Source organism: Cupressus sempervirens, chromosome 11 (genome assembly GCF_028749045.1).
Source record: "Cupressus sempervirens isolate cs-2001-9-10 chromosome 11, ASM2874904v1, whole genome shotgun sequence".
In the NCBI taxonomy this organism is placed as follows: domain Eukaryota; kingdom Viridiplantae; phylum Streptophyta; class Pinopsida; order Cupressales; family Cupressaceae; genus Cupressus; species Cupressus sempervirens.
Window position 1 is genome coordinate 542,157,177 of NC_143128.1, and position 22,360 is coordinate 542,179,536.

The window sequence follows — 22,360 nt, forward strand, 5'->3', positions numbered from 1 at the left end:
AATCTTTCTGGAGTACAAAGATGTATTTGCATGGACTTACAAGGATTTAAAGGGAATCTTGCTGGAGATGTGTCCATTGCATATAGTTGGTACTCGCCCGTATAGAATGAACAAAAGCTACGCAACCTACATAGATGAGGAAATACAACGAATGCTAGAAGCCGACATAATATTCAAAGTTCAAACAAGTGAGTGGGTGTCACCAATTGTGATATCAACAAAGAAGGACAAGATTCAAATCCGGATGTGTGGACTTACGGTGCCTCAATGCGGTCATAATAAAAGATCCCTTGCCAATTCTGTTCACCGACACGATTCTAGAAGAAGTGGCTAGACATGAGATGTATTCCTTCATGGATGGATTCTCTGGCTATAACCAGAGCTTCATTGCTAAGGAAGACAAACTAAAAACCACTTTTGTGGTGGAGAATGGAGTATATGTGTACAACCGAATGCCATTCGGATTGTGTAACGCACTTGCCATGTTTCAGAGGATCATTTTGCGCATATTTGACAAAATGTCGGTAGGCAACTTCCGTGCATTCCTAGATGATTGGTCCATTTTCAGTGGACAAGACAACCACTTGAAGGCACTTCAGGAATGTATGGAAAGGTGTCGATGGGCAAGGTTGGCACTGAATCCAAAGAAATGTCGGTTCACGATTCCTCAGGGAAAACTACTTGGGCACATTGTTTGCAAGATAGGATTAAAGACCGACCTCGATAAAGTAAGGGTGATAGTGGAAATGGAAGTCCTGATGGATGTATCTAGAGTAGTGTAACAAGATTTAGACTCGGCTTAGACTCGGTAAGGGTAACTTGACTCGTGACCCGGCTCGGCGGTGACTCGGCAAAGTGAAAAAACTTAGAAATTTTGAGATTTTTTAGGATTTAAAGAACATTCCATGCACCCATTATTGAATAAAGCGTAAAGACACAATAACATCATTAAATAGAAGATAATTTGATCATAATGCACATGCCACATACTTAAAGTTAAAAACTTAAAACTTAAAAGTCAAACATCGATTACATAAGTACAATACTACAAACTTACAAAGGTAAATTGCTAAAAGTAAATACTATATTACTAGTAATTAAAGTCAAACTAAGATAAATCCATGCAAACCATCAAAATGTATATGTATTATCATTTATGCATTATGAAATCCAACACATCAAGATTCAATAGTCATCATCAAATTCAAGTGTTCCAAATGCTGATCATATATTAAGTTAAACTGTTAAACAAAAAGTTAAAACAAGACTATAAGTCTACAGCTATGGCTCCTAGTCGGAGTCCTCATCATCATCATCATCGTCATCGTCATCCTCATCCCCAACCTCAGCCTCAACATCAGGCTCAGGCTCAGTATAATCTATAAAATGCCTCTTAGTAAGGTGTCTAAGGTAGGTCCTGGATGTCTCAGTAGCCATAGCATCAGCTCGTGAGGTGCCTCTTTGATCAACTGTACTCTCTGCCTCTGGCTCTGCCAATGTCTGTGAGGTGCCACTAGGAACAACTGGAGCTCTCTGGTCCTCTGCTACCATAGCCACAGCCTCAGCCTGGCCCTCTCTATCTGTTTGGTTAAGCCACTGTAGGTCCTCATCATCAAAGACAGGATCAGTAGCCTTAGTGATCCAATCAGACTCTGGATCAACCTCCTCTAGAGTAATCAGAGAGGTGTCACTATCCAAAATCTCCTTGATCCTAATGCGCAGGTTGTAGTGCACAAAGACTAGACTATTCATTTTCTGCACAGACAACTTGTTACGCCTCTTCAAGTGGATGTGCTCGAACATGCTCCAGTTGCGCTCACATCCAGAAGTGCTACTTGGCTGGCTCAAAATGTGGATGGCGATTTGCTGAAGGTTTTTGGTTAAGGCCCAAACATTTGCCACCATCTATTTGAATTTTGAAAAAAGGAAAACTAAAAAATATTAGTCTCATTTCAAAATTTGAACTTTAAGTTTAAAGCTAGAAATTTAGAAACTAGATTGTATAAGGCTTAAGCTGCAATCTTTACCTGGCTGCAATTTTGTACGACCTTCTTTGCAAATTTGACTTGAAAAAATGGGCCCTGATGCATTATTATAGGCATCCATCTCAAGCAATATATCTGTGGGATTAGGGGACATCTTCGATATCACTGTGTTTAGGCCACTAAGAACCTCCTCATCTGCCTTGAAATCATCACAGAAACGGTATGCCGGATTGAGGTAATAGGCTGCTGTGTGGATGGGCTTATGAAGCTGATTTTGCCATCTTCTATCAATTATGTCCCAAATAGGGCCACAGTTTTCCTCAACTCCTACATATTTGGCCTTAATAGTCTCCTTGACCCTATCCATGCCCTCATAAATGTAGCCCATAGAGGGCTTCTTGCCATCAGCAACTCGTAGGAGGGCTACAAGGGGCTCAGTGATCTACAAAACAATTAAACAAAAAAACAATTTAGTGAATGATGAAACTTTGCAAAGTTGCACAATGAAAATAAAACAAAAATATGTATGAGACAAATTAATTTATAAAATTTAAAGACAAGCTTTTAAAATTTAAAATTTAAATTTAAAATTACCTCCACAATCTTCGAACATGGCTCTCAAAAATCATCATCATCATAAATGCATTTTGTTGCATCTATCTCTACAGGGCTGCTCGCAAAGGAGGAGGAACTCCATTCTAGACCAACAAATATGCACCTCAACTCTAACCTTGAACTCAGCAAGGATTTTGGTGTGATAAAGTTAGAGGCAAATCTTGTGGTACCAGGACGAGCCAACTCCTTTCCCTTCGTGTATTTCTTCATAGTGCTGAGGACCAAGGCATGATTATAGATGAACTTACAAAGATTTTTGGCCTTGGTAACACATGATTTCACCCATACAAGCTTGCCAATATCTTCTAACATGAGGTCGATGCAATGGGCTGCACATGGAGTCCAAAAGATTTTTGGGTGTCTCTCCATCAATAGTTTTCCTGCAGCAATTTTAAATTAGTTAGTAAACAATGAAAATTTTTGATGTATTAAATTTTTTTTAATTTTCAAAATTTAATGAAAAACTAAAACAAATTTTTTAGAAGTAGAACTTAGAAAGTTAGAAGTTAACATTTTATCTGCAGCAACATAATTAGCTGCATTATCTGTCACCACTTGGACAACATTGTCTTCCCCCATCTCCCTTAGGACTTCCTCAATAGTCTTACATAAGAATTTTGCATTTTTCACACATGAGGAAGCATCTATGGACCTCAAAAACATGGTGGATCCTGAAAGTGAAAATTAAACAAAATAATTATCATTCAAGAATCAATACTCAATAAAACAAAATTTTCGTTATTCAATAATATTATACATTAAATTTTAGACTTCAAGAAGTAGAGCATGATGAATTACCTCCACTAGAAACAAGAAAATTTAGGAGGGTTCTGGACCTCCTATCTGCCCATCCATCTATCATGATGGTACACCCCTTTTGGCTCCAAATCTTTTTGTGGTCCTCCAACTCAAGTTTCATCTCCTCAACCATATCTAGCAAGAGGGGGCCACTCAACTCATCTTCAGTGGGGGCTTTGAACCCCGCACCACAGATGGAAACTGCATCAATCATCCTCTGCCAATAAGGAGTCCTATTACATTTATAAAAACATTTTAATTAATATATTTCAAATTTTCAACATCAAGTTAAAAGTATAAAATTGAATATAAATTTTAAAACTTAAAACGTAAAACAATCAAATATAAATGAAGTTGAAAACTTGAAGTACCTGGCTGCTATAAATGGAATGTCGCAGAAACACCAAAACTTGCAAATTGCTCTTACTCCAGCTTCATGTATCTCCCTATACCAGCCCATGCTCTCAAGTGAGGGTTGTGCACCAGGAGTGGTACGTGGTACAAAAAAGTTGTCCAACTTACTAGATTTTCTGACTCTAGGACGAAAGATAAAGCAAGCGCTACTAGAAGGGGCAGCAGCAGTAGCATCACTAGAAGTGTAAGGAATAGATGTAGAAGAAGCACGAGCAACAAAAGCACTAGGACGATAGGGGGGACGGGAAGAACCTTCTCCAACATAGCCTACTGACTTAGAAACATTTGCAGATGAGCATGGAAGGGAACTAGAACCAATCTGAGCTAACTCTTCTAATTGTTTTCTTTTTAATTCTATTTCTTGTTCATATTTTTCCAAGGCTATATAACAAAAACGTTGAGCCTCAACAGTTGCAGCTCCACAAGGCTCAATATCATGACCACGTAAGCCAACAATATGGTATTTTAATCTATTTATCCCCCCACTATTAATGGTTTTGCAAAATAGGCATTTTGTTTGAGTTCTCTTTCTACCCGATAATTCTATTGTGAACTTCCAACACTCATCTTTTTTGTTGCCTTTAGAGAGCTTGGGTTTTTTTACCTCTGGAAGCCATTATGACTTAAGGAAAAATGTAAAGGTTGCTGCAATAAGACATTTTAAACCAAATATTACCATTTCAGCATTGCATTTTATGAAGATCTAAAGTTATAAAAAAGTTCATAAACAAACAAAAAAAATTCATGCAAAAAACCCATAAGCATAGACAAAAAAATCATCAAAATCTAAACAATCAAGTCTTACCTCTTTCAAATGCTTTGGGAAGTGTTGAGAAGAGCTCCTATAAACTCCTTGATGATCTAAATGTAAGCTCCAATGCCACAAATGCGAGCTTTTCTCCTCCTTTCAGGTGGTTGCAAAACAAGAAAACTCTATTTCTCTTTTACCTCTCTCTCTCTTTCTTCTTTTTACTATAGACTGTTATGGGAGCCCTTTTAGGGTTATATGAGTGAGAAATGTAAAAAAAAAAAAAGACATAAAAAAAAATGTTAAAATTTATATTTTAATAGCCGGTTTTAGAGCCTGTCGCGGCCAGGTCACGCGAGTCACTCCTCGTGACTCGCCGCTCGCGGGTCATGAGTCATTGTGACTCGGTGAGGTCAGCTCGGCTCGCTGACTTGCGTGACTCACCGCAAGTCACGTTACCCTGATCTAGAGTCAAGTCCTTTCTCAAGCACATTGGTTACTATAGACAGTTTATAAAGAACTATGCCCGAATTGCTTTGCCCTTGGACAAGTTGACACGAAAGGGAGAACCATACATTTGGACTTCCAAGCAAGAGACTGCCTTCACAGAACTGAAGAATAAATTGTTGGGAGTGCCCATATTGGTGTATCCAAATTGGGATAAGGAGTTGCATGTCCACATGGACGCATCAAACTTCGCTATAGGTGCAACGTTGGCACAGACTGGTGATCATGGTCTTGATCACCCAGTGTATTTCCGAATTTTGCAAGTTGGCTACTGTCAAAAGCTGAGAGGAATTATAGCACCACTGAAAGGGAGGCTCTTGGGATGGTGTACTCGGTACAAAAGTTTAGACATTACCTATTGGCTACACCATTTACCTTTTATGTGGATCACTAGGTGTTGATGTACCTGGTGAACAAACCAATCATCCAAGGCAGAATTAGCAGATGGTTATTGCTACTATAGGAATTCACCTTCACCATCATTGTGTGACCTAGGAAGAGTCATGTCATTGCCGACCAGCTCTCCTGAATCAGGTTTGGGGAGCTGCCGGAAGGGCTCAGTGATGATTTTCTGGGTGCACACTTATTCATAATCGCCATTCTTCCAAGATGGTACAAGTCTATAGGGGAGTATCTATCAACGTCTCAATTTTCCAGTGAAATGTCGCCGGGCGAACAACAAAAGCTAGTTTTAAGAAGCCAGACTTTTCATCTACTAAATGGTCTTCTCTATAAGATGGGTCCTAATCAAGTACTACGACGATGTGTAATGGAAGAAGAAGTGCAAAGTGTTCTAAGGGAAGCACATGAAGCTCCGGTAGGTGGCCACATGGGACCCGACACAACAACACGGAAGGTTCTACTTGTTGGGTTACAATGGCCCACACTTTACAACAATGCGCGGGAATGGCTGTTGAGTTGCGATACATGCCAGAGAGCCGGCAAACCACTCGAGAGGGATTTCATGCCATCAAACCCATCCCATGCCCAGGAGTTGTTTGAACGTTGGGGACTAGACTTCATCGGTCCACTTAAGGCGACTAGGGCTTGACGCTGCCAATACATAGTGGTAGCCACAGAGTATTTAACAAAGTGGGTAGAGGCACGGGCACTACCTGATAATTCTGCAATAAGTACGGCTAAGTTCTTGTATGAACAAATCATCACACGGTATGACATACCTATTCAGTTGACAAGTGATAGAGGGGGTCACTTTGTTAGCCACGTGATCAAATTATTGACAACAAAATTCAAGATTTTTCATTTGTTATCAAGTCCCTACTACCCACGAGCCAATAGCCAGGTGGAGGCCACAAATAAAATCCTGGTGGCCATCATATACAAATCATGTGGCGTCGAACATGCAAGCTGGGAGGAGAAGTTGCCTTTGACGCTCTGGGCCTACTGTACCACATTCAAAGTCACAATAGGACAGATGCCTTTCTAGTTGATGTTTGGCCAAGATCCCGTGGTACCAGCCGAATTTATGGTCCCAAGCCTGCGAATTGCAATTAACAATAGACTCGGAGATATGGAGAGTTTACGTGAATGCCTATATCAATTCAATAAACTGGATGAATGGAGTTAACAATGCAATGGGTGACAATAGTGGCACAAACCCATCGAAAGGCGTGGCACGACAAACATTTGAAAAGGACAAGGTTCCAGCTAGGCCAACTCGTGCTTTGGTACAATGGCCGCAATGAGCTAAAACCAAGGAAATTTAAGGTTAAATGGCTTGGACCATATAAAGTGAGAGAAGTCGGTGACAATGGATCCATAAAACTGTGGACTTTGGATGGGCGCGAAATTCTTGATGCCATCAACGGATTGAAGTTAAAAATTTATCAAGAACGATAGGGAGGCAAAGTCAAAAATCATTGCTAAATTAGACTTAGGTGAAAAACAAATTTTAAAAAAAAAAAAAAGATTTTTTTTTGTCCCATTGACATGTGGCCGCGAACACAATGTGTCCCGTGGGTGCATGTTTTCGCAGACACCGAGTGGCCACAACTTAAATAAGTCGCAAGCTTAAATTTATATTGCGGTAAGGTTTTTTTTTACCAAGGTTAATCAACAAGAAGTAAAGCCGAGGGAGGAACACAGAAGTTTATGCCGAGCATAGAGAAAGGCAGTTTGTGGAAGCAGATATTGGTGTCGAGATATAGGAAGAGCACCCGTAGGAAGTCATAAGAAGAGTATCCGCTGAAGGAGGAAAGGAAGAAGCTATGTTTCGGGGGGAAGGAACCATAATTCAAAGCATAGCGTTCGCGGGAAGAAAAGAATATCCGCAGGGAAGTAAAGGACAGCAAGGGTATTCAACGTGGGAATCATTGCCGCTGGAGAAGCATTGCCGCGGAAGACACAAAGAGAGAGAAAACCCTAACCATTTCTTTTGGTTACACTAAAAGACAAAACAAGAGACCGTTATTATGGAGTCCGCAGGGAAAAGAAAGTAGTGGAAAAATCAGTTGAAGGCAAATATGGAAAAGAATGTGAGTGTTGGCTTTCGGAGTCCGAGTTGCAGGATCGACAACATCCAGTAGTAAGAAGTAGAAAGTGAAGGCTGACCTATCACACCTCACAGTTCAGTTTGAAGGGTTGAATGGCAGTGAGTGCCAGAAATGGTGGCAAGAGATTGCAGATACAGATTTAATCAAACAAATTCTGATACGAGCACAAGTACATTGGGCAATATGATTTCCGATATTTTCCATTCGGTTGTTTGAATCAATCTTAAGAACTATGATAGAAATGTACAACAAGAACAACAGAACAAATACATTTTTTACAAGAAGCACCGTATGACACTCTTTCAAATCGCGAGATTTCAATAGGGTTTTTGGCATTCCTGGCCAAGGTCGTAAAGTGGAGACCAAGAATCACAAGTTGTCACAAGAACATAAGGAGTACTGGGTGAAATTGGTGGGCCGTGATCTCACACCAAAAGAAATGGAGTTTGTGGTGAAGGGTGCCAAGAGTCGAGGACTATGGAGAGATTTCATTCGAGAGGGCCATTAGAGATGTATTATGGATGTAATTAAAAGCAGGTTGACAAGGGCAAGTAGGGCCTCAGATATAGCCTTGCCATAGATTACATTCATGAACGACATCATGAATGGTATCGTGTATGATTGGGCCACGGTCCTTGCTGACAGGATGGTGGAGTTTATGACATTACAACATCAAACATTTTTCATGCCACATCATGCCATTAGCTTGTTTCTGGAAGCAGCCCTTCATCAAATTCATCAAGTTCCAGTCGATGACTTTGAAGTTCCACAAAGGGGGAAGTTGGTGTCAGGAGGAACCCCTAGTATTCTATTGGAGACATTTAGGTACGGGTGGAATTGCAGCCAATCAGAAGAAATTATTGTAGGGATTAGAGGCATACGGGGACACAGACAACGGAAGGGAGGAAACGACAAAGAGTAGTGGGGCTGATTTCGAGGAAGAGAGTAACTTGGTAGAAGTTGGCAACGATGTGGTGGTTGGTGGATCCACTTTTCTCACCCCTCCCTAGTTGCCAACTTCGGCACACTTGACAACCACTACCTCGCTCATTCCTCATTTGGCCAGAGACATGCGCCAGTCATCGTGACTCCACTAAAGGCCACGATAGATGTTATGACTCCATAGACGGCCACGACAGATGTAATGACTCCATAGAGTGTTTCATCAGATTCAGTTGCACCAGCAGTGCCAGTAGCAGAGATAGTAGAGATGCAAGCGCCAGAGCTTGAACCTCAGGTTCGATTAGATGTGATTGGCTTTGACGCTGTGGTCACCATATCTTCCTTTTTGTTGGCCGACGCCCAGCTGGCCCAGCCAGTACCGCCAACATAGCTAGCATAGCTAGTTAAGAGCATTGAGCCAACACAAGCAGTACAGCCTGAGAAGATTGAGGTGATGGACAAAGCCAGTGCATTCCTATGACAACAGTTCTGACTCATTCCTGTAGAGGTCGGTCCCTCCATTCAGTCCTCGAGGCATGGAGAGGTATCCCTAGGAGTAGCTTCTATGTTAGAGCCACAGGAGGTGGGAGTACCACAGTTCGAGGATGTGCCCAGAGAGGAGGCAGCACCAGATGTGGACGTGGCTACTGCAAGAGGCAAAGATGGATACTGATGGGGAGTGGAATATCGACGATGTGGGAAAAGAGGATTATGGGTCGGATGAGGATAGATGCAAGGCATACATCAAAGCTATGCAGGTTGTGATGGAGAAAGGACACATTGTTGCATACCAGGCTTTGACTCGTAGGAAGGAGCTAACTTTGATCCGAGCCTACATTCGGGGGGTCTGTCCTAAGCATTTTCGCTCCTGCTTTAAGGGCAGGGGATGGCTAGTAGTGGAAACATTAGAGATGTTGGTTGATTGAGTTACAGAGCCTGAGTTGGGACCATGTAACACTCCTATGGAGAAGCTGGCACACGAGATAATGGGGGTATACAAAGGTGTCTACTATGCTCATAGGTGTGTAGAGGCGGACAGGGCATCAGAGAGGATCACAGCTGAGAGCTCTATGACAATTGAGAGAAAAACTAGGGAGAAGTTAGCTGCTGAATTGGTTAGCCATTAGGCAGCATGGGTAGCCGAGCGCACGATGCTTTTGTGAGACAAGGAGAAGGTTGAACAAAGATTACAGGCGGTCGAGCAAGAATTGCAAACAGTTAAGGCCCAGACCATGGACACAACGCTTCTTTTGAAGGAGGCAGTGGAGGTTAACACATGGATGCAAAAAGATTTATGCATCCGCATTGATCAAGTGTATGAGTTGCGCCGATAGCAGAGCACTTCAGGGACGCAACCTCCTCCCTAGTCTATATTGTTTTTATGTTGTATGTTGTTGTCTCCTATTTTTGTTAGTTTTTGAAGTTGCTAGGAGACAACTTTTCTTTTTTGGGGGGATGATGTTGTCCAGCAAAAAGGGTAGTTAGACAATTACTAGTGCAGACATGGTTGTGTCGTTTCATTGGCACCGTTTTAGACATTATAAATGTCACGAACAATTAAGTATTTTGGCATCATTATTATTGTATGAAATATCATTGTTGTGTACGGAAAACAATTGATAATGAATAGTATTTTGCATTGATTATATGTTTTCTTTCCTATTCACCCACAAGCTGAACAGTTACACTTATTTGGATAACTCACTCTAGGGTATAATAATAGTCTCATCTATATTTGTAATCCATAATCCATGCCTCACTTAGTGGCCTGATGGGGTTTGGGCCACTCATGCATGCAATGAGATCCTCCATACAAGACCACATGCTCTATTCCTTGTTTGTGTAAGGGGTTAGCCTCCAGGGAAGAAACACAACACAGCGGCGGGTAGTGGAGACTAGCTGCCTAACAACCCTCACATACCCCCATCCTCAAGGATTCCCCATATTGGCTTCCTCGTATACACTCACCAAGTCTGCCTCATATGTCATTGGCAAGGAATCACATTACAACACAAGACCAACATGCAGAAACACCAAGGAGAAACTAGATTAACCACCAAAGTTTACACATAAGAGAAAATGAATCATTAATCTTAACAATAAGATGAGAACAACCCAATAAATTTGCAAAAAACAAAAACAAAATAAAAATAAAGCTTAAGCTAAATCTTACAAGTTGTAGCTAAAACATCACAAACAAGTATAAACAATTTATTTGTCCACACAACAAAGATAAAGATCATTTATAAATTGCACATCACATAATTGTTTGAATAGAACTAGCCACCTCACAAGGAAGGAGGGAACGATTGTCCTACTATCATAGTAGCCCATCATGTGTTGCACCAAATGCACACTATCCACATGGCATGGGATGTTCACCTCGGTAACACCCTGCATTGGGTAGTATGGAATGAGCATGTCGACACACCTGACATGGTCATACACAAAGTGGAGAAGGCACACATTGGTGGTATGTCGCATGGCAATGTTCCTTTAAGAAAAAAGGAACGGGAGGACAAAACCCGCACAATGATACTTTATGGAGGGCATTTCCGTAGCTAGAGGTATACATGACTAGGGCCCACCCATATGTTCACCGATGCTTGAACAATCAAGCAACCATGGATGTCCCTTTACAAGTATGCAAGCATCTTCTATTGCTCTGCATCAAGTAGGAATACTTAATATACATATACTACGCCTTCACATATCTACATATGTGGCATCGTGTCCTTGAGCTCGGCTCGCTACCAGCAGCAACACAACATCACCACCTCACTATGTTAGAAATTTAGTGGGTGAGGCATCATACTCAATACATCATGTTAGAACATGTGCACAAGGGTATCTATAACAACATGGGTGAAATAATCTCTCATCATGCTTGATCACATAGAAACGCTTACATCCATAAATCATTAAACTCATACATCTCTAAAGAATCTCTAATCAAGTAGTCATATTATGCTCAAAACTGCAGGGATATCACTTGTGAACTACATAGATTGGTCTATCATAAGGGGAAGTATTGATATAGCTCTCCCTTGAGTAGTTGAGCTAAAATTGCTTTGTGCCGCCATTACTCATACATGTTCATTCTACCCAAGAAAGTGGTAATGCTACTAGTATACTACTTCCTCGCATACTGAGTTATTGAGGAAAGTATTGACTACTTGTTTCCTCGAGTAGTCGAAGCTAAGGTCGCTTGGTGCACCATTATTTGTACATCATTCATTCTAACCGAGGAGCTGTAACAATTGCTACCCCTTTATATGATAAAAAACAGTGGGTTGGCACTCAACTAGGTAACACACACGCAAACAACACATAAAGGGGTATGGCTATACCATATCCAAATACCAAATATAGTTTCCATGGATGGTCACTTGATTACTCCACCCCACGGCACACAAATCAATTACTGTTGTTATACAACACCCAGCTTAAGTGCTGGTACTGGTCTCCTCACATTTATAGGAGTGTAAATAATAACATCATGCATTATTCACATTTCTCATTCCATTCATTCACAATTCTCATTGTTTTCTCACTGCACAAAATATCCATGGCATAATTACTTCCAATTTCACCTTCACACAAGCATGCAATATACACATGTTGATTTAATATTTTCTTATTAAATGAGATAATACATCGAGGTAAGATGACTTAACTGCTATAAAATGAGATATTTGTATCCAATCATCATAAATCATTAAGGCATCCAATTTTCAATCACTCTGGGGCATGAAGGATATTCATTGCATCATCTCTTCAAACTATAAAGAGTTAGATAGATACTTCCCATAACAAAACGCATTAAGAAATAATAATTGCCCCTCAAATATATTATTGTGATTTGGATGCCTGGTATGGCTTTTGGGTGCAATGAGTTACTAGTTATAATGTCTCCTTTTTTCCATCTTCTAATTGAGGAAAGTGATTGATTTCTACTTCAAATCAAAACTCTTTTCTTTTCTTTGCTCAAGATTGTAGTATTTAATAGTTTGATGATTTCAATAACTCATAAGGAAATTCATCGAAGTAATTCAACTAGTGGTTCACCAATATTTGTTAGCCTAAAATGTAATTTCCCAATTCTCAATTAAGAACAGTCACATCACTAATATCGACTAGATTTGTCATAGCATTTGTCAAGTAGAGAGGAGAGGAAGATATATTTATTTTCATGTTCAGTGATCACTATCAAACAAAACGTACTATAATTCATTTGAATATACATGTACTAGAACTTTTAAACATAGTCAATTCTATATCCTTTGCATATCACAACAAAAGCATAGGAAACCATATTAACCAGGGATCCCAGTGCTATGCCTGAGCGCTGATACCAGATGTAATGCCTGTTGAGGAGCCCTCGACACAAGGACAAAATACACATCAAACATGCAGAATAAATCTTTTATTTGACAATAATGTACCGCATTAAGCCACACATTATAATCTTATTTAGTTTATCGCATACAATTGAAACCAAGAGGGTACAAATTAAAACCTATTGCCATGCTCGATTAACAGATAATTGTTACTGCATGCCCGAGTTCTTGCTTTCTTGTTTCCTCACATGTCCCAAAACATATATCTGTACTTGTCTTTACAACTAGAAGCACATCATAATAGTTATTAAATAATAGATTTATGATCATGATACAAACTTTCTTATTTAATATCTAGAAGAATTGCAAGCATCAATTAACAAATCCCAAGGGGGTGGATCTAAGTTTCGAGGGATCATCTCTGATGGCTTTGCCTGCGTTCAGGCTTAGAGACTCCCTTGCTTGACTTTTTAATTTTGAACAATATCATACTGGTTCACCATTGGAAGGGTACAAAATACAACATATGATTACTATTATACTCTTTAAAGTACATAAGCCATTGTGCAACCCTTTCAGGGTAGGGTCCCCTGACAGTTTCCTTGTTGGCTACCACCTACTCATGTGAAACAGAGATGAAGTCAAAACTAGCATGGTTAAAAGTATGAACCTCATGTAAATCACATTTAAAGGACTCTCTAGGAGAATGTCTGGCTCAATTAGCCAACCTGTACATCACTAAAGACCTACATCATACATGAAAACAATCTCAACAAAGACACCACACCTATGATGATAAGAATGACTCCCAATTGTAAAACTAACAAGAGATACATGCATTTGACCACAAAAATGAACCCTCAGTAGATCCCTCGTATTGTTTGTCCAATCGCAAGTATAAATTAACACTATATCCAAAACCAGAACATCCAATAAACGAAGACATGTAAATCACAATTAACGTCATATACCACATTAAAACATAACTCATCTGCAAGGCCATAAAATAGAAATCACATATTGGATTGTACCAAATTTCACTACCTATTCTTTAATTAGAAGACTCCTATAAGTGATATAAAAAGGCTGAGTAAACAATTAGAGCAATAAGGTGGTCACCAATTAAAATATAAGTAAACATTAGTTACACAAATAATTCCTACTGCAAACAAAATCCTTGTCTTAGGCCCATAAGCAATCATATAGGAACTAAACAAAGAAGCATCGCAATATGCTAACAACAAATAATATATTGAGACAAGTTCTTCAAGATATACAAAACTTAATTTCAAGGGTGCCAAGACTATAAATTAGTTCACTAAATATAAGTCTTACAATATGCATACATTTAATATTTCATAAAATAAACTACCAAAAAGTGGGGGCAGAAGGAACACTTAAATAGCACTAACCTAAACTTCAATATCAAATTTAATACAAATACAGACCTTGAGATTTCTAACATGTATACCAAACTATCTAGTTAATTAATTGCTAATATATTTCAATTATGAATGACTAAATTATATTTTATGATTAATTATAATAACACCTATGTGTTGTTCTACTACTATGCACGTATTTTCTAACAACACTCCTACACTTATTATAACCAAGTATCTGACATACACTCCCTTTTGCTAACAAACATGTATTGGTATTACAACAAATTTATATCTCATACCAACGGTAACAATAAACTAATACTACTTACTAGTAGCTCATGCTAATAATAGTTCCCAACTTTCACCCTAGAAAATTGAAGGCGATAGGCATATAACATGATGACTTGTATCAAAGCTCAAATTTAATAAATACAACTATCCAAAGTTCCCTACCAAGGATAAAATGCAGCCTTAGTTAATTCCTAAGCCTTTGATAATTATCACATCCTCTTTATGAATCAAGGACACACATGACTAGTTTTTGAAACAGTAATGAAAGTCTACAAGAGATGCTATGGTCGAGAGATCTCTATCAAATATAAATATATATTTGAAACTTTAACATATCAAACCTTTTCTAACAAGCTAGGGTTTCCATTGCACCAGAAGATTGACCTGTCAATGTTCGATACAACAACTAGACTTATAGAACATAGGAGACAGTTAAGCCATGTCATGAATCCCGAACGGGAGCTTTGGCGGTTAGTTCAACAAACCCCCCTCAACATTACTTGAGGAGATTCAAATATGTGACTGAGGTCTAATACCACTTGTTACAAACTAGGGTTACCGTTGCACCAAAAGATCACTGTTAATGCCTGATACAACAACTAGACTTATAGAACACAGGAGGCAGTGAAGCCATGTCATGAATCCGAAGGGGAACTTTGGCGGTTAGTCCAATAATAAGTGAAAACCAATAAATCCAATCCTACTCATTTTTATTAAACTTTTTACACAACAATGTATCCAAAGATAATATCCCTTGAAGAAATATGGACTATTCATAATTTCTCTCTTTATTCTAGGAAATGAATTATATATCTAACACCTTGTGTCATGATACTACATAAAATATTTATTTATTGTTTTCTTTTAAGGTGTATCACGTAGACATCAACAAAAATAATCTTATAATAGAAGAAGTACTAGTTTACACTTCGAAATAGGTCAAGTCTCATAAAACAAAGGCAATATTTAATATAATTGAGGTTTATTGAACACTTGACTACATAATTATATCAATTTGATCTACTTAATAGGTAAGCGTTTCATATCAAAACAATGCCCTCCAGGTTAAGGTAAAATGACATTACACTGGTTCAGACACTCTTATCCTCCACATGCATAGACCCAACTTTCAACAGTACCCCAAGACAAAATCAGGCTGCACAGATATAATCATACCATTACTAAACTGAACAATGCTTTGATACAGTGTGATGAGCAGGGACTAATGGGTAATATTACACGCACACACTCACACCATTTTCTTAGATTTTCACACACACACACACACACCATTTTCTTAGATTTTCACACACACACACACACACACCATTTTCTTAGATTTTCACATATGCACCATTTTCTTAGATTTTTAGGCCTAGATTAAATTATAATAGATAGTGAATTGAGAAATAAATATTTTGGTGATACAGAGAATACACTTTTCTGGAAATAAATGTCACTTGGTGAGGTTAATAACCTCTACTTGTACTCTTAAATATTTATTATATTTTAAATTTTTATGACTAATGTGATAAATCTGAATAATATGGTTGAGTTGTATTTGCATGTCTTTGTTCTGCTGAAACTGTAGTATGAATTAGTAAATATGCAATTTTTTTGTGAAATAAGTACTTATTTGTAAAGTGATGTTATAGTGATTGGAAATATTGAATGACTATTCTAGTTGTATGCTATACACATTGACATTGTTTTAGCTGAATACAGGTAAAAATAAGAAAACTCATTTTCCTTGGGAGGATGATCCAGATGAGAAGGTTTTTCAAGTGAAGCTTGGAGGTAGATGGTTTTATTGGTCATTTAGTAGATTTGACGAGTTCAAGGGCCGAAAATCATGGAATTGGACAGGCAGAACAACATATTCAGAGGGTGATGTGAGTGACGATGAGATTCTCAGTATAGGATCAGCTTCTGACAGAACGACTCTTGGTTTAGCTCCCAATGGCCCTTTGAAATTAGACGATGTCAAGAAAGCGTAAGTCGAGTTCTTTAATTGTGTTATATAAAGTCAACTTCACAATCATAAAATTTTAATTGCCATAAGATTCATTATAAGGAACCAGAATTGGATTAATTATCACTTCTTTTTTCTTAAAGACATGATGGGCTTCTTTTCTGATATCTTTTCAGGTTTCGCCAATGTGCTCTCAAATGGCATCCTGATAAGAATCCAGGTCCTTCAAAGGTTAGCTTCCAATGTGATTAAAAAATCAACAATTGTATTCCAGAATGTAGAAATGCAATTGCATATCTTAATGAATCCCAGTAAAATGGTTCTTAGATACCTCTTCTACATTCCCACTAGATAAGTCGAAATGAACACAGAAAACAAGTAACAACATAGGAATGTTCATGAAATAGAGTAGCTTACCTAACCAAGTAAAATGAGTAAAAATTGTTAAGGTTGTAGCTTCAGTTGGATTGATTCAATCTGAGATACATTATTGTTATTGATAAATCGTCATTTCTTATATATACTTATTCATGTTATATATATATATATATATTGTTATACATATTATTATTTTTGTTATTATTACTAATTAAATGATGATTAAACCAGAGAGACTTGTCTCTTCTTGAGACATGTCTCCTCTCATATTTATGCGAGATTCAAATCTGCATTTGGAACACATCAATATGATGGCAATGTTATTACATTTGCAGAGGTGATCCCAGTTAGTCAACATGGTATTAGAGCCAAACTGCAAATGAATACAATATATATACTCTAATATTCAAAGGGAGTCTAAAAATACATGTGTGTGATTGCATAATTTTAATGAGCCTACCTCTGTATACATTATGAGGAAGTAACAACTTATCATGAGAAAGTCGAAAGATTGATATTAGATTCAGAAGGGAGTCCGACAGGCATCCCTGGGTAAAGAGAACCTCTAAGAAACTAGAGCACCTAACTTCCCAAGATCGTTGTTCAAAGGGAGAATTTTGAGGTGCGATCCCTTGTTAATGATCTCTTTTCCATAAGGGAGAAGTTCAAAGTGAAATTCTTTGTAATGTACTCTCCTCTGTTAGAGAAAAGTCTGAGGTGAAAACCCTTGTTCCACCCTCTGACTTGGTTCATGTTGGATATCATTTGAGTTACTACGTGATGCTATTGTGATTTATGTTATGAAAGGTGATGATCTTTCATTTGATATATGTGTGAGGTTGCTATTGTAAGATGGCGATCTTAGCAGTTACTTGACCATGTTATCATGATAAACTTTGTTAAGTTGTCCTAGATTGTGCCAGTAATCATGTTAACAAAATGTATCATGATTGACTACATTAAATTGTTGTCCTAGAATATGCCGGAAATCATGATACTGTGGTTGTGTTGTATTCTTGATCCATTGTTATGATAAACTACATTAAACCTGCTGTCCCAGATTGTGCCGGAAGGCATGGCAATAAGTAAATCATGATAGTCCTGGATTCAGCCAGAAATGATGAGATCAAGATTGACTATTTGATCAACTATGTTTGTGTCCTAGAATGTGTTAGAAATCAAATAGTATATATATTCTTAAAGGGATACAATTGTGTATAAATGTTTTTGATGCAAACTCAAATATGAGATTAAGAAATTGATCATATCCTCCCTTGCTAAGAGGGGTTGTTAAAGTAATAGCTTTGGTTGGATTTGATAAAATTGATATCTGTATATGGAACAGGTTTACACATATATACACATATGTATATATATACATATATACACATATGTATATATATACATATATATATGTATTTATGTATATACATTCACATATGCATAGATTTGATTTCCTCCACATACTGATATCACAAGCTATTTGATACTTTATGATCATGCCTAGTTCTTCACTACATTTGTTGTTCTTGTTCTTGCTCTATTATCATGATAACAAATGTATCATGATAGGCTACATTAAGTTGATGTCCCTAAGTGTGTCGGAGGTCATGATACTTGTCATAATGGAGACTATATTAAGTTGATGTAACTACGATCATGTTGTAATCTGATTGACGATATTCAGTTCTCCCACAGTGTGCCAGAGATCAGATAACTTATATTCTTCTCAGAAATATAATAATATAACTGTTGACAGGCATCTTGGTGTTGATGCTAGTGCTCATATCATAAGGATGTGAGATTGACAAGATTGTTCAGAATCAGATCACCATTTTATGAGATGGTTGTGTTGTTTAAATCCTCCCTCACTAAGAGGGAGTGTTGATGAAATAACATTAGTTGAATTACATCTGATTTGATGGGTATATGTTATATCCCTAAATATGGGCCATTCCAGGAATATCATATTGAGATGATATCTCTCCATATGCTTGAGAGCATGATGCAGAGCCCTCTGTATTTACTTTCAAGGAATCTTAGTTCAACTAAAGGGATTCACAATAGGCTGGTACACCCTCAAGGAACCAAGAACATCCCAAAGATTTCAACAGAGAACCTGACATTTAGGCAACTAAGACAACATCTTCATTCACACAATCAAATTTCTATATTTGATTGCATTATTCATAACTTTTAATCCTTAATGTTTCTTGCCAAACCCTTTGGTGAAATCTGTCCAAATTAGTAATATTAAAACATATCCAAAACTGAGAGAAAAACAATAAATCCATTACAAATTCAGTGTCTTCAGTTAGACCCATTTTCTCTGTCATAAATCAGAAGTAAAACCAGTAACCCTGCCTAGGGAATCCAATAACTTTCTCAAGATAATTCCAAATAACACTAAACCAATTTCCACTCAACCTTATATGAGTCTAGTTTTTGAATCTATAAGCCATTAATTCTTACAATGCATAAATAATTGTACAAGTATCAATTCATTGTCTGCAACTTCAACAGAGATCCTTAAAAACCAGTCTTTACTCAATTACACATAACTTACACAAATCCGAATGAAAACAACTCAAACCAATTGGAAATGAACACTAGTTCACATATCTTTCCAATGAATATAAATAGAATACCTGTTTCATCCACATGTGTCCATATCAAACATTGCAATCTGACTGTAGTTGGGCATCCTCAAATCTGCAAATAACCACTTTTACCAAAACTTGCATAGCTCTTCAAAACTTAATGAAATTGATCCAAACCAAAAAGAGAGAAGATTATTCATCCTACTATTCCAATGTACAGAATACACATGGGTTCTAGGCTGTAAATTGCTGTACAAGACCTGGGACCAACACAGAAACAGTTAACACCAATCAAGATGACAAGTTCTTAAGAAACCAATTGATTCAAAATGATCTCTTCTTCTCATTCATACATCTCTATTTGGAATGACCAATACAATTCTTTTGTAGTGGTTGTGGTGGTTAACAACTTCCCAACCACCTTTTAAACCAACCCATTACATTCTTTTAACCCTTTTGTATTTTTGACAACATTTTATGCACTTTATGCGCTTTTGCATTACAAATTTCATATAAACCCAACTTAGACCAAAATTATGACTCAAATGAATTTAGATCTCTCACATTAAGATTTTTAACCTCCATTTTTATTTTACTTTAGGTGCCTCTGCACTAGAGTATAATGTGTTCTATAAATCCTCCCTAGCTAAGAGGGAGTGTTAAAGTTGTAGGTTCAGTCAGATTGATTCGATTTGAGATACATTATTGTTATTGGTAAATCGTCATTTCTTTTATATACTTATTCATCTTATATGTATGTATGTATGTATTATAGTATATATATTGTTATACATATTATTGTTTTTGTTAATTATTACAAATTAAATGATGATTAAACCATAGAGACATGTCTCTCCTCTCATATTTATATACTTATATGAGATTCAAATCTGCATTTCGAAAACACATCAATATGATGGCAATGTTATTACATTTGTAGAGGCGATCCTAATTACTCAACAAAAATAAGGTGCAAGGAGAAGGATTACATATGACTTTAATTGAAGTAACCAATTTCTCCGTGCCAACCTTATTTCGTTTTTGTATTATAAGCAATCATATCATCTAAAAGATAACCCAATTAAGAACTCAAATGAATTGGTAAAGTATATTATCTTGCTTCATTTCCCTGGCTTAACTTAGGGTATATCTTTTTTATAATTTAAATAACCAGATAATGCATTATCCATAATAAGACATGTTGGTGAAGGAAAGGCATGGAGAAATTACACTTTTTTGCCCTTATCCATACATTCTTTTTAATTTAAGTTTCCAGGCCTATTTCATATGTCAATACATTAATAGCAAGAAAGATCCTTTTGTGAAGAGTTCTCACAACTTGAATCATATTTCTCTCCCAAGAGTACTGTCCAAGTGTTTTACTCTTTAATTTCTGCTCAAGTAACCTATTTGATGTCTCTGATCAGAAGTGGCAATTAAAATTTCTCAAAAATAGAACAAGCATATGTAAACGTTGTTTGTAATGTTCCAGCTGTCAATTTTTTAACAGAATAATCTTTTGAGCAGATTATCATGTTGAGTACTCTTTTAGAATTCTGACATTTTAATAACCCACAGTAACTGGTTATTATAGCTTGTGTCCCTCATGGGTCTTCACGCTTTTCCTTTTCTGGGGTATTAATTTCCTAGGAAGTTGCTTTCATATTGCACGAGTTGTATTTGTTGTAGACAAATGCTAATCGTTATTGGTGGTTTCCTAACAGGTAATAGCCGAGGAGAATTTTAAACGTTGTGGTGCTGCATACAAAGCATTATGTGATGCTTTCTCAGCCATTTAATAATTTTATTTTTTAACAATAGAATGTGCGGGTTTAAGTACCCAGTACAGGTAAGAGCAGGATTTTTGTAAAATAACAATAGAAAGCTACCAAATAATTGCTTATTGTCCTTGCTGGCGAGCCTGGGATCCTCTCTGGCTTGCGGGTTTTATTATTTGAATGTGCATTTACAGGCTGTTTACTAGAGTTGCTTATAGAGTTTATGGTAGAATTATGTTCTCCTCAAATAGCTCTATTGAAATTGCGATGGTATTCTTAATAAACACTTTGAACTGAATGGCCATTTTTGGCCTGTGCAACTTACTATAGAAAAAATATGCATGCCTTGTAATTGTTCTACACTAACAACAGTGACCTCAGTTATTTGAAATGGAAAACTTTCTACTCAAATACAGAAGGTTCATTAAGTCTTGCAGCAGCCAGGCTGCCCAGAGCTAATGGCCACGCTTTTGTAAGATTCCAAGCTTTTGAATAATAAAAGAGATTACACCATGAAGATCTTCAGTCAAATAAGAGGATATTGCCCATCTAATGAAATTCAACGTCAAATATAGTTGCCAACTACAACATATAGATTTATAAGTGAAAAATGAACACAATCAAGAACACAATCAAATGACCATGCATTAAAATAGTTTTCACGTTGAAGAAAACCAACTGCGAAAAAGAAGATCAATGCCAACCCAAATATTTTTTTTTCCAGAAAATGGCCCAATTGATAGCTTTCCAAGGCATTGTGCCACATGTTAGGCAGTTATACTTGAAGGCGAAAAATACAAAATAATTGCTTACAATGACATGTAGAATGATGATTGAAATTACGAGTATACAAATAAGACAACGAAGACATGAATGCAAAGAAAAACTAATAATTTTTAGTACAATTAGCAATCATAAAATCTGGTTTAATGTCAATATAATTTAGATGTATAAAATGGAAGATAACTGGAAAAATTACAAGATGTATGAGTCTTGCAGCAGCCAGGCTGCCCAGAGCTAATGGCCATGCTTTTGTTAGATGCCAAGCTTTTGAATAATAAAAGAGATTACACCATTAAGATCTTCACTCAAAC

General features: G+C 37.3%; 1 protein-coding gene across 2 annotated transcripts in view; it reads left to right on the forward strand.

Moving 5' to 3' along the window:
* The window catches only part of LOC149530774 (uncharacterized), an 83,341-nt gene extending 61,562 nt beyond the window's left edge, over positions 1-21,779 (forward strand). For both annotated transcript variants that reach the window (XM_089809613.1, XM_089809614.1), the window contains 3 exons: positions 16,264-16,531; positions 16,687-16,741; positions 21,213-21,779. In XM_089809613.1, the coding sequence (XP_089665739.1) occupies positions 16,264-16,531; positions 16,687-16,741; positions 21,213-21,287 (398 nt within the window). In that variant the 3' untranslated portion in view covers positions 21,288-21,779. The remainder of the gene's footprint in view (positions 1-16,263; positions 16,532-16,686; positions 16,742-21,212) is intronic.
* The last annotated feature ends 581 nt before the right edge of the window (positions 21,780-22,360 follow it).